Source organism: Cariama cristata, unplaced genomic scaffold (assembly GCF_000690535.1).
Source record: "Cariama cristata isolate BGI_N322 unplaced genomic scaffold, ASM69053v1 scaffold21510, whole genome shotgun sequence".
Lineage (NCBI taxonomy): Eukaryota > Metazoa > Chordata > Aves > Cariamiformes > Cariamidae > Cariama > Cariama cristata.
The window spans coordinates 46,251-61,533 of NW_009593291.1; the positions used below are offsets into that span (position 1 = coordinate 46,251).

Sequence of the window (15,283 nt, forward strand, 5' to 3'; positions counted from 1 at the left end):
TGATAATGTAGCCTCCCTAAATCCTCCTTATATTGAACAGGGCATGTGTGTAGCATGGTAAGCTAACAAGACTTCTCAGAACAGGTCAAATCACCTTTAGGATTCTTGTTGCTAAAGTAGAAAATGCCAGGATGTAATTCTTTGTGATACCAAAAACCAGCAAGAGATTGTGTGATCCAGGAGAGCTGACACAACTCATTGCTCGTGCAGTAGGTAGACATTCTGTCTACATCATGCATTGTGACATTCATCTCACTTTGGAAATGAAAGGAGAATCCTGCTGAGTAAATTAGAATCAGTGGTAATACAGCTGTTAGCTACAAACATTTGTTTGGCATGAATCAATCTCAACTCTCCTGTAGTTTGCTTTGATGGTCTCTCTAGTATCTTGTTGACTAATGATGAGATCATGGTTTGTTAATCTAAGTGCATAAAGAAAACATTCTGCCAAGCAAAATGCAGACTCTTTTGCTGGGGTCTATTGCAGTTGTTTATAGACCCTTTGTTTACATAGGCATCCAAACCAATTTGTTGGATATTTATTTGGGTTACTCTGCAGAACTGCATGAACACAGACCTGAATCCTATCTTTAATCTGTCTGCATTTTAATGGGCCATAGTTTGAACAAAGTGGAAACCAGCCACTTAGGATACATTTCTTGTTGGCCAGGGCTTCAAATGTTTTGTGTGCTATCTATAATTCTCATCTTGAGAGCATTTAACGACTGGAGAGAGTTGTAAGCCACTCTGATGTGGAGGTAACACATTTGGTTTTGACCAGAAGTTATTAGAACTCATTAAGCTTTTGACAAAGTTTGCAAAAAGCAAAATACAATTTTTAATCCAGCCAGTGCTTTGAATGCACATATTTTTAAATTTATAACTTCTTGCTCTCCATAATCATCTCTAATCTTAAACCCAGAAGATACTGGCACCAGGAACTTACGGGTACGTAGTTCCCATTCAAATGGAGCACGCATATACAGACATGGCCAGACAGCTCACAGCAGTCAAAATGGCTGTATTTGCAAAGCCTGTAACTGAATTCACAGATTTGAGTGGAAATAAAGGCAAATGAAGAGTAAAGTAGCTTCTGATGGCTGCTTTTCTCTGCTATTTGACGGTCTCTCAACTTAGGAAAGCTACTTAGGAAAAGTTCTTTCAGAAAATCAGAAGGTAGTATGAAGAACCTCTCTGCATTTGTGATATGTGTAAAAATTGCCCCCTCATTAGCATTTGTCTTGGAAATAAGTAAGGTCCACTATTCATTTAACTGGGGAAGAGACTTGTATAACCTCTCCTGTGCTTCTGAGCTCTGCAGCCCAACAGCAGACACATGCGTAAGCCAGATATCCTGAGTTTGGACCTGTTCTTAAGCTCAGAAAATACAAATGACTGACTTTTATTTTAATTAAATTATTGCTAGTAATTTTTTAAAAGGAACTCAAATAGACAGGAATATATAGAACAATGAAGAAGCCGAGGCAGAGAGGAGCAGAGTAAAAGGGAAAGGCATGTATAGTGAACAACTGGGATAGTGTGGGAGATCGCTGAGCTTTGCAGAACCTCTCCCAAGGTCCTGGTGAGTGAGAGTTTCACCCTACAGTGAGGGACCAGAGGATCAAGGAGAAATACAGCAAGACGTAATGAGCTATTTAAATTGATTATGGACTTTCAAGGGAAGGTAGGAAAGGGATAGGAGTAAGTGTTGACTTGGTCAGATTGGCTGGAAGAAAGATCAGTTTTGGCAGTTTAAGTTTCATCTGGTTGTGGAAGATGAGGAAAAAAACGTGTCAGTGAAGCCCGAGAGGAGATTGCCATAATTTAGGAGGCTCATGAATTAGCCCTGGTTCACTAAAAATAGCACAGTAAAAGTAAACATTTTTGTTAAAATGCCCATACCAAACAAGCTGCTGAAGAGTATGAACCAAAGCAAGCAGAGAAGCCAAGAAAGCTGCAGGAATCTAAGGCGGCACAATATTTTTAGGCTTGCTTTCATACTCAGTATGGTTTTCTTTCTTTCAGTGTGACAGTTGCCAAAGTGAAATTCATAGCCTGCTGGGTGTCTGCAGAACCCTTCCTAGTGAGCTGTAGAGGGAAGTTTTGAGAGCCATGCAGTGGGGGACTGGGAGAGGAGGTGGTCCATGGGAGGGTGTTTCATAAGAAGCAAGCAGGCTAAGGAGTAAAAGAGTTGGCAGACTACTCTTTTAATGTGCGTGAGCTAACCCATAAAAGGAGGAGTCAGAAGGAAAGAGGGAGAGAAGTGGAATCAAACAGTGATGGTACCACAGAAAAAGCCCGTTATGATTTTTCACATACTATTTGGGGGGGAGTGTGTGAAAAGTAGATAGTAGTACTTGAAACAATTTTCAAAGCACTAGAGAATCTAAGAAATAGAAAAGAAAGAGTGCAAACTGGACCAGCATCACAAATTAGAAATTGGTATTGTAAATTAGAAGTCATTTATGTGTTGTCATTGCATAGGCATGGGCTTGAGGCTTCACAATAGTCAGGAATTTGAAGAGGTACTGGACTAATGCATGGATGGCAAGGCCATTGGTTGCTGTTAAATATAATTGTCCACACGCACTTTTGGGCTCAGGAAGTCTTTTAATTGTTGATTACCAGAAACTGTGAGGCTACAGCAAGGAAAGGATCAGTCTACACATGCTCTCTTCTTCTATAAGCATCTATTGCTGGTCATGTTGCAAGCTAGGCTGGATGGATCTTTGGTGTGGCTATGTCAGGCTTTATTGAGTTAAGGTCACGAACTTGGCCTTTTGGCTCATATTTCTATGGATTGGGTTCTACAAATTTTGGGAAATACTAGCATTAAATTTTTTGTAGGAAGAGCAGCCTGTTTTCTGCCTTTAAAAAAGCTTTGCAGGAAATAGATAATAATAGCCTGGGTTTTGTGATTTTTACAGGCAAATGGGAAGTCTTCACTAGCCATAAGTATATACTTCAAAGGTAAAGAATTTGTAATTTTTTTTCCAGAAGAACCTCATGGTGAAAACTTGAGAAAAACCTGTGCTTCAGACATCTAAACTTGAAGATCTTTGCTTTTGTACTGATAGGTTTTATCATTAACTTGCTCAAGTTGAAAGTGTTAACTGCCTTAACTAGCACCTGGATGAAATGGGGGAATGGAAGTTAATATCATGGTGTTTAAGTATCTGATGGCTATCGGAAATCCACATCACTGGAGTGTACAGTTGACATACCTCAGACAAGAACAGAGAGACAAAATATTTCCATTATTATTTCATTAGAAATAGAAATGTGTTTTGGAGAAGTCAAAGACTCTATAGTACAGCTCATCACAGCATTGTGTTTAAACTGTTACAATGTTGACTTGCTGTTACAAAAATTCAGTGTTACAGGAAATCAGAAACAATATGGAATAGTTTACACTAACTCTGCATTAAAACGTTCCATCTGTTCTTGCTTTAGGTTCTTAGAGAATTGCTTTTTCATCTCTGTAATGCTTTTCACTTCCTATTAGTAAGGCTTTTAAAGGTAGGCACTGAGTTAGTTTAAAACCCACAGCTTTTGAGTTTAAACGCCTATTAAAACTAAAGCTGTCTGGAACTACAATAAAAATTTATTTTGGCTACAAAAGACAACTTTGAAACCTAACCCATCTGTATTTTTCCTCCTCCAAACAGTGCAACATCCTGTATAATAGTATATTTATCTTAAACAGAGACCACATATCTTTATGAAAACAATTGTTTCAACTTAATTTATGGGGGGTAATCAGCTCATATTAAAGTTCTCAGTATTCCAGGATGCTAATATAAATTGGTTACAGGAGATGTGATGACTCGAGTAATTCCATAGAATAATCAGAAATCTGATGTTGCCATCGACTTAGAATGTAGCCTGTGTATATTATAACCTAAAATTGCCATAAAAAATTCATGTACAGGCATATAGTAATTGAAAAATAACTGTGTGTGTGCAAATTAGGCATACAACTGCAGCTACATTTTACCGATAATTTAGGCTTGTGTATGGTGACTTCCAAACTCGACCACAGGATAATTCCACCAGAATCATTTATTTGAAATAATCGAGCTGGTCTCTGCAATCCCTGGGCCCACCAGGGAGATACCCACACATATCTAGTAGGGCTGCTTGGTCAGTGTATTTATTGATGCAAATCAAAACCAAATTGACTCACTGTGAAGAGCAGTATCCCTGGGATGCATAAAGCTTCCCACTGCCACGAGTGGGAGTCAAACATATCAGGGAGACTGGATCCCTGGGGTTTAGCTCCCTCCATACAATAGTTTGTCAGATTTTGACTTGAAAAGGGCTGGGTTTAGCACTCTCTAAATATAACCAGCCCTGAAACTCCCACTGAGATTCCTTTCTGTCTGCCTGCAGACGATGAGATAAGGCCCCTTCTCCTGTGACTTCAGTCTGGAGTACCTCTATCATCCCCACCCCAACCCTGATAACAGCCGGCTTTGCACGTATTTGAGAGCAAAACACAATCTGAGTTTTGAGCGATTCGTTACTCTTTCTGTAGATTACAGCCTTCATCTTCAGACCAAACCTCCTCTGTAACATCTGCATAATAGACTCATAGCAAGACATTTTGGCATCCGGGAGACTACTGACTCCCTTCATCTTCTGGCCAGCTTCTTTCCATCATTTTGGGAACAGACACCTTGGACAATCTCCTTTTCTCCCTGCACTCCTTCCTTTTTAGGCCTCCTCCTCATCCTCAACATACTTGAATACAGCATCAAAGCTGAAGTACATTTGCCCCAATTTGCCCCCTTCCTCTCCCATTTTCCCCAAGTATGCCAAGATACACAAATTATGGATGCTAAAGCAGCATTTATGTGTGCTGTGATATACACGGGATGTTCTGCCTACTTGCATGTGATTCACATCCTCATAAGCCCACAGGAAATCTCAGCAATATTTTTCCAGGCATATCTCCTGTGCTGAGGTGCCGAGCACAGCAGGGGCTGGAGGAAAGGAGCCATTTCTGCTTTGGAAGTACTGCAGCACGTAAGGTTAGCTGGGAAGGACAGACCACTGTTATTTAGATGTAGCTCTTTTACTCAGTGACAATGAGAAATGTAGCACAAGGACTCAATACTGTCTCCCTAAGTATTTACTCACATTTTACAGTAACATAGCTGTGAATCCTCTTACCTCAGTGGATCCAGTAAAAGCAATTTTATCAATGCCAGCATGAGATGCTATGGCTGCACCAACAATTGGACCAAATCCTGGCAAAATATTGACAACTCCTGGTGGAAAGCCAGCCTGTCAAAATAGCAATGAATGAAGGGAAGCATGATTTATGAAAACTGACAGAGCATGTTAAACCAGGCATGTGCTGGTAGCTCCTTCCCCACAAGGAGAGACCAAGACATTATTCCTGTCAATTATCCTTACCTCCTTGATGAGGGCTCCCATATAGAGAGCGCTGAGTGGTGTTTGTTCTGCTGGTTTAATAACTACTGTATTGCCACAGCACAGAGCTGGAGCAATCTTCCATGCAAACATCAGCAGGGGGAAGTTCCACTGTAGGAAAAAAAAAAGTTGATAGATGGAAAAATATTGCAGTGGTGTTTTGTTTGCAAGATGTCAAGCTGCTACTTCACTTATTTCTCAGGCTGATCCTCAACATAAATCTTTCCCAGCACAAAGCAAGGATTTTTTTTTTTTTTAATTACTGCCATTAAGAAAGCGACAACAGTGACCTTTTACATCTTTCTCTCTTGTTCAAAGAAACACAGCCCCCACCTGCAGTCTTCATAAAAGAATCTCCTGTTATCTGTTAATTTTTTTAGTCACAACTTTTCATTTAATTTACTGTTTTGCAATTGGCACTTTTAATTACCCCATGACAAATAGTTTTTGCTTCTGATACATTTGGAAAGAACTGTTTGTTCATGCTGAAGCATTTTTTGGATGTAAATTTCCTATCCCTGAATACACCTTACGATATAAAATTTATACTCAAAATTATGTAATCCTTAATTGACAAGATTACAGTAAAAGCCCCATAAATGTCAATGCTCAGTCAATGCATTTCATTTTCTTGAAAACTTCTTACTGAGCAATTTATATGGAAGACGTTAACAGTAAAAAAACCAAGCTGAGATGATACACTCTTTGCAGATACAAAATTTTGTTTCATCATTAATTTCAACTTCACTTAAGTGCAGCAGAAGATGTAGTGATTTATATTAGTTTGATGCACAAACAAATTGTACATATAGATAAGAGTAACAAGCCTTTCTGCATCAAGGCCTGATCCTAACAGGCTAAGTGGATAGTCCTGCTGATTTCAGTGGAAATGCCAGAGTGATAAAAGAACTGCGTTTGCACAATCACTCTTATAAATGCATATAATAATCTCCTTCAGAAAGAAAATAGAAAATATCAGTCACAAAGAGTCAGCCACTGGCCAGAACATGTTATTGCCTGATGCATATCAGCTGCCACTCTCATGGACATCTCTCTAGCCCCTGGCTAGCTTGAAAAAATACACAACTGTCTCTCCTTCACCGAACACCCAATTTTTTACTCCCTCAGTTGTTTATAAACTCCGGAGACAAAGTGATGTTTTAATTCCCTCTCCAGTATATAAACCTGGGAGGGGAGCTATAGGGCCAACAGTGTGCTGACAGCCTGCACTTCTAATGGTATTGCAAGGAGAGGTCTGACGAGTTTTATAGGGTAGTATATAGCCCTGTTTCTGCTACAAAGCTGCCAAAGAGCATATGTTTTGATGGAAGCTGAGATGTGAAAGAGGATGAGGAGTTTAGTGTTAGGCTTGCTGTATAATTTTATTTTTGTAATAACATATTTGCTAGCGTCTAAGTGCATGCTAGCACTAAGTGCATGCAGCGGCCCAGGGGCTGTACTCTGTGACTGGTAGCTGTGGAGGAAATATGTAACAGATTAGCAGCAGTGTTAGAATAGATGTGCATGACAGCCATGTTGAAGTTTTGGAGGACAAACTCAGAGTAAGAATGAACAAGTATGGTAGATGGCTGGGTACCCTGAACAAAGAGTTCTACAAACATAAACTAAATAAATCCTTCTTTTGGCATCATCTTCAGCCCATGGCCAAGTTTCTTCAGCAGATCTGTCAGTTAAGCACAATGAGCCAAGCCTAAGAGATGTCCAGCAACTTTGAGGTTAGATGTTGGGGTTGTCATTTTGCAAATGCTTATCTATGTGCTTGGCTGAAGAATGGGGACAGAGCTGTGGAATCATTCATTCATAAGGACCACTCGCGAGTCAAGTTAGGAGAGTGCGTAGGTGTTTGCAAGGACGGGTGTAGCGACAGACTCTCTGAGTCGTTTGCATGTTTCCCTGAGTTTCTACAGAGTGCCAAACACAATAGCCAGCCCTTAACAAAGACGTGAAATAACAACAAATATAAATAGGGAAAAAGGGCTTAACATTGTTAAAGTAATCTTTTCTGGCTGCTCCTCTTTTAATGGAATTGCTGTATGTTGCTGTTTAGTGGCTTTGTGGTTAACATGAACAAAATAAAAAGACAACATCAACAAAAATTTCAGAGAATGTCCTGATTAGTCCCTCAGTGCTTTGTCAAGGAAAAAAGCTTCCACACAATATTTTAATAGCTATATGTGAGCCTCCCATTGAAATTTCTGCCAAAGCCAGTTAACTGGTTCTTCTGAAAAAGTTAGCCTCTCAGTGTAATTCCCATGCAGTGTTCAGCAAGAGTGTATTAAGGATGTATATTGGGGTATAGGGGGAGTATTAGTTTTGATGAAATGCTGTGTTTCTCTCTCATAACAAATAAAACAAACATTTCATGTCTTTTATTAGCTAAACAATGTTAATTGTAATGATATGTCTCCTGGAGTTTCCTTTTCTCCTGCAGCCTTGTAAAAGAAATAGCAGGAAAGAATGGAATTAAAATGCATCACATTCTCCCAGGAACTGAGGAGCCTGTTAAATCACAGTAAAAACTAAATAAATAAAAAGACTACCACAGCAAAGCATCAATTTTCCATAACTTGTGTGAACATCCATAACCACTGACAGCATATTAACACTGTGTTTTGCTTTGCTTGTTTTAATCATGAGAATTCTATGACTTGAGAACTTAACTCCTAATAACAGAGCCTAAACCCTATTAGCATGTTCAAATAAGCATTTGCAGGGAGGCTGTTAAAGATATGTCAACAATATGAGCTCAGCTTTTTTGGTAATGGAAAACACACATAGCTGAGGACCATGTTTTATGTGTCTTTAAAGAGAGCTGGTTCAAATGAAAATAAATAGAAAGCGCTAGTAGAGATACTTACAGGGATGATCTGTCCACACACTCCGATGGGTTCGTGTCTTGTAAATGTAAAATAATCTCCATCTGAAACAGATGAGCATGGTTACTCTCAAGTGCAGTTTGACTTGGCAGAACACAAAAAAAAAATGGGGGGGAGAGGGTAGCTCTAAGGATCAGCCTTTGATGGCAGTAAAAGAAATAAAGAAGTCATGGAAATGTTTTTTTCAAGAGCCAGCATGGGAAACCTAGGTTCAGGAGCAACCTAATTGTTCTTTCTGTAGAACAAAGGAACCAGGCATCCCATCAGAAAGTAACTTGCTTTGTTCCTTGGGAAGGAGGACAAGCTGTACTGCATAAAAAAGGGCAGTATCAAGGAAGCCATTTACTAGCCTCTGCTGATTTCAGAGTGAGAGAACTGAAAGAAGAGTCACAAAGGCAATTTCCTGAAAGGCATGTCTGGAACACAGCAATATAAAGGTATATATACAAGCAGATGTGGGATAATCGAGTAACATGCATCTCACTCATCTTCCACTGAAGACACAAGCAGTTTGAAGTAATGGAATGATACACCACAATCTGCAGATGTGGAATGAAGAGGGGAAGCCTGTGACTGATGCGTAAATGAGCATAATTTACTGCAGAAGACAAGGCTAAGGAGAATACAGGGGTCATCATACAGCAATGCTCTTATAGCTGACTTATAGAACAAGGCCTGTATCAGAAATGGCCTCAAGCTAAATAGGCAGTCCATTTGACAGGGAAAAGTTGGATGCAGCTGGAAAGCAAGACAACAGAGAACAAGAAAAGTTTTCACAAACCTTTTGGGCAAGGTGGAGGTGAATAAATAAATGAAGGGACCAAGTCACTGGAAACTTGGAAATTACGGACTTTTCTCACTGGGCTTTTGACAGAAATAAGGATTTGGACTAAGAAAGAGCCTAACAACAAAGATGCAGGAAAAGCAGACTGCGTATTCACAAACAGCAGGTGTGGACAGCATGAGACTAAAGGGAATTACTTACTTAACTCTCTGATCTAGTAATTATGTTTAAGGTCCTGATGAACAAAAATGGCAAAAAACGCCAGGGGTGAGAGGTATCATTGTATCCTTAACTAAAGCGCTGTTGAGCTCAGGGCAGCCCCACTCAGGTCATGAAATAAACAGATCTGTGATTTGGGGTCAGGTCTGTGGTCTGTGTGAACCTTTCCGATGGCCCGGCCTGCTCAGAGTGGCAGGTGTCTGTGCTGGCTCGTTTTGCACAGCTAGTATAAGTGACTGTCACGGGGGCGGATGGAGTTCGTGCTTTTCCACAAAGCTGCATGGTTGTTGCTGCTTCAGCACTTGCCTGTGGTCTGGGAGCACATGCTGAGGTTATATGTGCTGTGGTACAATAATAGGTTTCTTCCCAACTGATAGAGAGCAGGAAAATGACCTGCTCTGCGTGGGGACCGGTTGAGGTATTGTCTAACCATCAGCTTTGTTAGCGTGCTTCGCTTGCATCTGCGCAAAGTAGATTTTGTACCTACATTGAGTCTTGTAGCTGTATAAACTAGCCCAGTCTCTAACCACCTCTGAATTTAGGTCAAATGTTTTTCAGTGAGGCTACAGCTGAGGGAAGGGCGACGCTAAAGGCATGAGCTGAATGTGGCCCTTGGCCTGTAGTGCTTGGTCATCTAGAAAAACCTGAATCTGTTAGAAACCTCATTTCAACTAAGTATGTGAGACTGATGAGAAAGTTACCTAGGCTTAATCACAGGAGATGATTTACGAGGATAGGAAATGGTCAGACGGAGGAAGGGAGTAAGAGGAGGGGAGATCATAGTGCTTTTGCTCCCATTGTCACTGTCCAGCGCAGTGGTATTTCCTTCACGTGATGTGTGAGCACGTGGGCAGCTGTGGCCCCTACCCCATTCAGTCTGGAGCTGCAGCCAGCCTTGTTCAATAACAGGCCAAGACCTTACTTCACAATGGAGAGTACATTTTGGGAACCTGCTGCAATGTCCTGTACTATACATCTGGTAACAATAAATGGGTTAATCCATAAAGCTTCTTGGGTTTAAGTAAAGACTTCAACTGGAATTTGATTACAATTAACTTATTTTCAGGTCTGCTTATTTCTGTACATCAACTTTACAGGATTTGCTCATTAGAAATATGAGCTAGAGTAGCCAATACATCACCCTTGGGGCCAGATACAGAATAATTATGAGAAAGGTAACAATCGTCTGCAACCAAGACAAGGGACAGAACAGACGAGACAAAGGAGGGGGAGAGAGAGAGAAAAGAGATTCACCCCCGGAAAAGGAGGAAGAAAATAGTTGATCAGTCGGTTTGCTCTGCATTGTCAAAATGTCACTGCACCATTTTGATCTCTGGATGCTTAACAACTTCCCAGTGGAGATGAGAATAATTGCTTCACAAATTGAGATGATCTGTTTGATTTTCTAGGTTGTCTTTCACAGATGCTAGCAGTGGTTCACAGACCATAGGAGGAATCATCAGATCAGACAGAAGTAAAGTAGAGGTCAAAACGCAGAGAAGTATATACAGGCAAAACTGTCTAAATGCTCAAGAGGCACATAGAGGAGTCAGCTAAAAATACCAGCTTGTACTCAGTAGTACTGTGAGAGGTGGATTCTCAGCCAGGATGGTGACAACATAACAGTAACACAGTTACGTTAGCACTGTCTGACTTCAGATTGTCACTGCATAATCTTGCCACATGTCTGCGTGCTTCATAACATAAAGTTATAGATAACCTGAACCTGCTTGCCAAGTCCGACAAGTGGTGGTTAATTCTACTGAATGTAGGCAGAACGTTCTTCCACAAAATACCTCCCATGCGGAGTTGCTTGCCCTGCTTTTTTCCACTAGACTCTATAGACAGCTGCCCTTTTTGACACCTACTTCTGAAGTTCATCATCCACAGACTTACTGTTAAGATGGGATTTTTGAGGTTGCTTTCTAACAATATCTTTGTGAACATACGTGACTTGTTATTCAGAAGCTTCAGATGCCTCTGGACAGGCCAAAGATGTATCTAAGAGCAGCCTTATCCATAATGTAAAATAAGCTGTTACCATGGCAAAATAACTCAAGATTGATGAAGTGAATCACTTTTTCTGAATAGTGAGCATAGAAAGCTCCCCTGTGCTCAGAAATTAAATAGGAGACTTTTAAAACATTTCAGAGTTTTAAGATTAGTTTACACAAGTCATGGTAATGACACTTATTCTAAGATGCTATTGCTGATGATTGTTACTCTTATCCTTCTACTGGCTGGCAGCCAGAAGAGCATTGCCTGAGAGGGATCCGACAGTCTGATTCCACATCCAATCTAAAAATTTGTCTTAAAAGTTTTTTTTAATATTCTCAGCTGATGTAAACTGGCATTCTTAAGTCCTCACTGATATTAATGGAGCCAGATCAATTTGCAGCTGCTTAGCACCTGGCCCAAAGATTTTTATTTTTTAATCAGAAAGAAAGCCCCATTTATCCAGGCATCTCACATTGGGACAGCAATACCTTCCACAGATGTGTGTGCTCAGATTTCCATCAGGAGTCTCCATCCCAGATATTTTATTTGCATAACAATCATAATACAGTCACATGCCTCATATAGCAGGACACAGCAAAACAGGTGGGTGAGGAGAGCTGAGTTGGTTCTTTAAGCTGTATCATATCATATATTGATTTAAAGATACAATTTTGCTTGCATTCAGTTTATTAGTTTAACAGTTTCTAGTCTAGTCTCATTCTGTTTTAATTTAAATCATCAAGGCTTTACGCATGGGAGCCAGCAAAGGGCAGTCTGAAGGTTTTAGCAGCTCTGGGACCAAAAGGAATGCGACTGTAAAACGCACTGTTCTTCTTCTACTTGTCTATCACTTGCCTATTTTTATTTTAGAGGAAAAGAAAACCTTAACAGAAACAAATGAAAGATTGGGAGGTTTCATATTTATTAGCACACTGAACAGAAAGAGAAGGAGAGTTAATAGGGTTTTTATTTTCGTTTTATTGTCTTATTTGGTTTCCTTTGATGAGCTGATGGTAAGTGAACATAAAGAGCACCATTGGTTAACACTGGCCTTGCGCTAAAATAGCTTTACGAGAATGACAAATTTATGGTGTGAAACTAGAGGAATACAGGAGTGTTAAACCAAGAGGAAGAACTGATTGATACCCTGAAAATCTGTGAGTGGACTTAGGATTCTACACGACTGATAACTGTTTGTTAGCATTGAAGTTTGCATCTAGGAAGGTATGCTGAAAATGTGCCTTCCTCTCCCCCAGCATAGCCCGCCTCACTGAAAAAAATTGGGGGTTTCATCTGGTACACTACTTGAGGACAAGAATAAGCAGAGGATATTTATTCTCCTTAACCTGGCAGTGCCTTTTGGTGACGGACCTAAATTCTGTGTACCTGCGGGGCTAATGAGTGAGAAGGAGGCATTCACTGACAGGGGAGAAAGAGACTAGGGAACAGGAAATTTGCTGAATATATGAATTTATGGTGTGCTCTGCACTTTTGCATGTTTAAATGTGAAGTGCAAGCAGCAAAACAGGAATTTATGAATCTCAGCCTAAATGACTGTGGAAATCTTCAAGAGTCCTTACAGGAGTCTATACCTGAAATATTAACATTGTCCTTTCTTTGGTGAAAATACACTAGTGATGATAAACATCAGCCAGTACACACTGAAATTTTAATAAAGCTGAAACACCATGATGAGTAACAGTGCAAAAAGATTTACATGATCTGTTTTCCTCCTGAAAATTTTGGGGCCACATTTTCAATTTATCTGCTTGCCTAACTTTGCTAGTTTTGTGCTTTGCTGTACAGAGGCAAGCTAGTGTACTGCAGCTATCAGGTTACACAATGCCATTTTTACGGAAATAGATGGGCAATGGCAAAACTCATTTACTTGTGAGTGTGCCTTCCTGGTCTCCTTCAGTAAAGTGTAATAAATGTGCATGTGCAATGAACAGTGTGCACCATGAGGCTGAAAAGAATCCACGGAATACATGTTGGTTTCCCTTACTGTTTTTCCAGAGATTTATTTTATGCAGGTAAAAGATGAGTACATTTATCTTCATGACTGCACCTGCATAAAATCCTTCTTTGCTATCATGTGCCATTTTGCATAATTATAGCAGTTGGTACATCTAGTCCAGACTGCAAATGAGTATGTTCGCAACAGAAAATGCACCCTGTATTTGTTAAACAGCTGGGAGGGAGGGGCAGGAGGAAGAGACTTGTTGAATAAAAATAATGGTAAGGATTTTTTCTTTTCTTATCTCTCCAGCAAAAAATAAGAGCAGAATAACTTATTTCCTAGCACTCATAAAGATTTATCTCATACAATATAAAACTCATCCCACTGAATAATTTGAAGAAGCATATATAGCAAAATGTATATCTGATACGTATGTTCTCTATAATAACATTACAAACTCTCTTGAAGTATAAACGAATTTGGATCCAGTGTTAGTCCTAAGTAAAATGATTTGCACAGGCAGTAAGAAGACATATATAAACAAGATATATATGTAAGCATACTGTTTCTTAAACAGGCAGCTAACACTATTTTCATGCATTCCAAGGTATTTGTCAGGCTTATACCACATCCATTTTTGTAAGTGTAGCAATATTTAACCGTAGGTATTGAGCTGTCTCCTTCTCAGATGGACAATATGCAAAAGAAACAAAACACTCTTTGGGACGTGCATGTAGGGCAGAACAATAGCAGGTGATCTAGTCCAGTCCTTGCTGACTTTTAAACATCTGCTTTAGCAACATACTACACACTCTAAGACCAAAACAAAGTTCTCTTCTACCTTTCACAAAGCTGTAATCTATTAAGCCATTTGGCCATGAGAAGATTTAGGTGCATACCTGTGCTTTAATCCCCCTTACCTACAGGAATGGTCATTCCATGGATTTTGTCTGCCCAGCCAGCATAATACCTCAGGGTTTTTATGACTCCCTGAAGATCTACATAGAAAGCTTGCAAGAATGGTTTGCCACTGTTCAGTGATTCCATAGTCTAGAGGACAAGAAAAAGTTAAGAGATATAAGCACGGTAGCATTTTTAGACTGTTGTACTTAAGTATTCACTGTCTTCAATCATGACAGGGATTTTAATGAAGACCAACCAGTTAGTTACACCTTGGCATAGTCCAAACCCAGAAGGTTCAGAACAACTATCTAATCCCCTTTGTTACTTCTTTTTGTAAATGTGAACAAAAAGCATTTTCCTTAAAAAAAAACTGGTTCCTTCTGGAGTATCCTGGAATGACTATGATTTTAAGAACATGTGCGTTCGTGTGTGTGTGTCTGTCTGTCTGTCTTGTGGGTTTGTGTGTGTATCCACATGCATGTACATATGCCTGTGTGTATTTTGGACCTAATAGCCACTGTGTTTGGTCCAGATATATAAATGCTAAATTGCTTTAATCAGGAGCCAAGATAAAAATGCCTGTCAAACTAGGTTCTGCTATGTTAATGATAACAGCTGAGAAGGGGCTCCTTGTAACCCCGTATTAATGATCTGAATCCATAAAGAGAAGAATGGACATATCCCTCTTTATATAATTGATGTGAATATAAAAATTTCTCTATATGGCTGCCAAGACGCCTGCTGAGGTCTGAGATATCTATACTGTACAGCCAGTTTATTTATTGCCATCAAATAAACAAACTCTCCTCTAGGGAAGCTCATAAATTAACAAGCTAATGTCCTTATTTTTAAGTTAATATTCCTATTTTTAAAAGTATCTTATAAGCTATCCTCTTAGGGGTTCCTAAGATCATTTAGCAAAAAGAATCCAATAAAATATCCTAAGATGTTGAGTAGCTTAACTCATTCTCAATAGCTGTCTAATAGAAATTGCTAAGAATGGGCAAAGTACGCCCATGTGTAACACACCAACCATCAAATGAGTTTCTATAGAGAAGAATGGAGGCCTAATTCTGCACTGAC

General features: G+C 39.7%; 1 protein-coding gene across 3 annotated transcripts in view; it reads right to left on the reverse strand.

Moving 5' to 3' along the window:
- Positions 1-15,283, reverse strand: part of ALDH1A2 (aldehyde dehydrogenase 1 family, member A2) — a 55,992-nt gene that overhangs the window by 15,404 nt on the left and 25,305 nt on the right. The window contains exons 4-7 of one of the 3 annotated variants that reach the window (XM_009709891.1): positions 14,218-14,347; positions 8,319-8,380; positions 5,422-5,550; positions 5,176-5,289 (exon numbers count right to left, since the gene is read on the reverse strand). In XM_009709891.1, the coding sequence (XP_009708193.1) occupies positions 5,176-5,289; positions 5,422-5,550; positions 8,319-8,380; positions 14,218-14,347 (435 nt within the window). The remainder of the gene's footprint in view (positions 1-5,175; positions 5,290-5,421; positions 5,551-8,318; positions 8,381-14,217; positions 14,348-15,283) is intronic. The other 2 variants (XM_009709899.1, XM_009709906.1) reach the window with 2 other exon arrangements.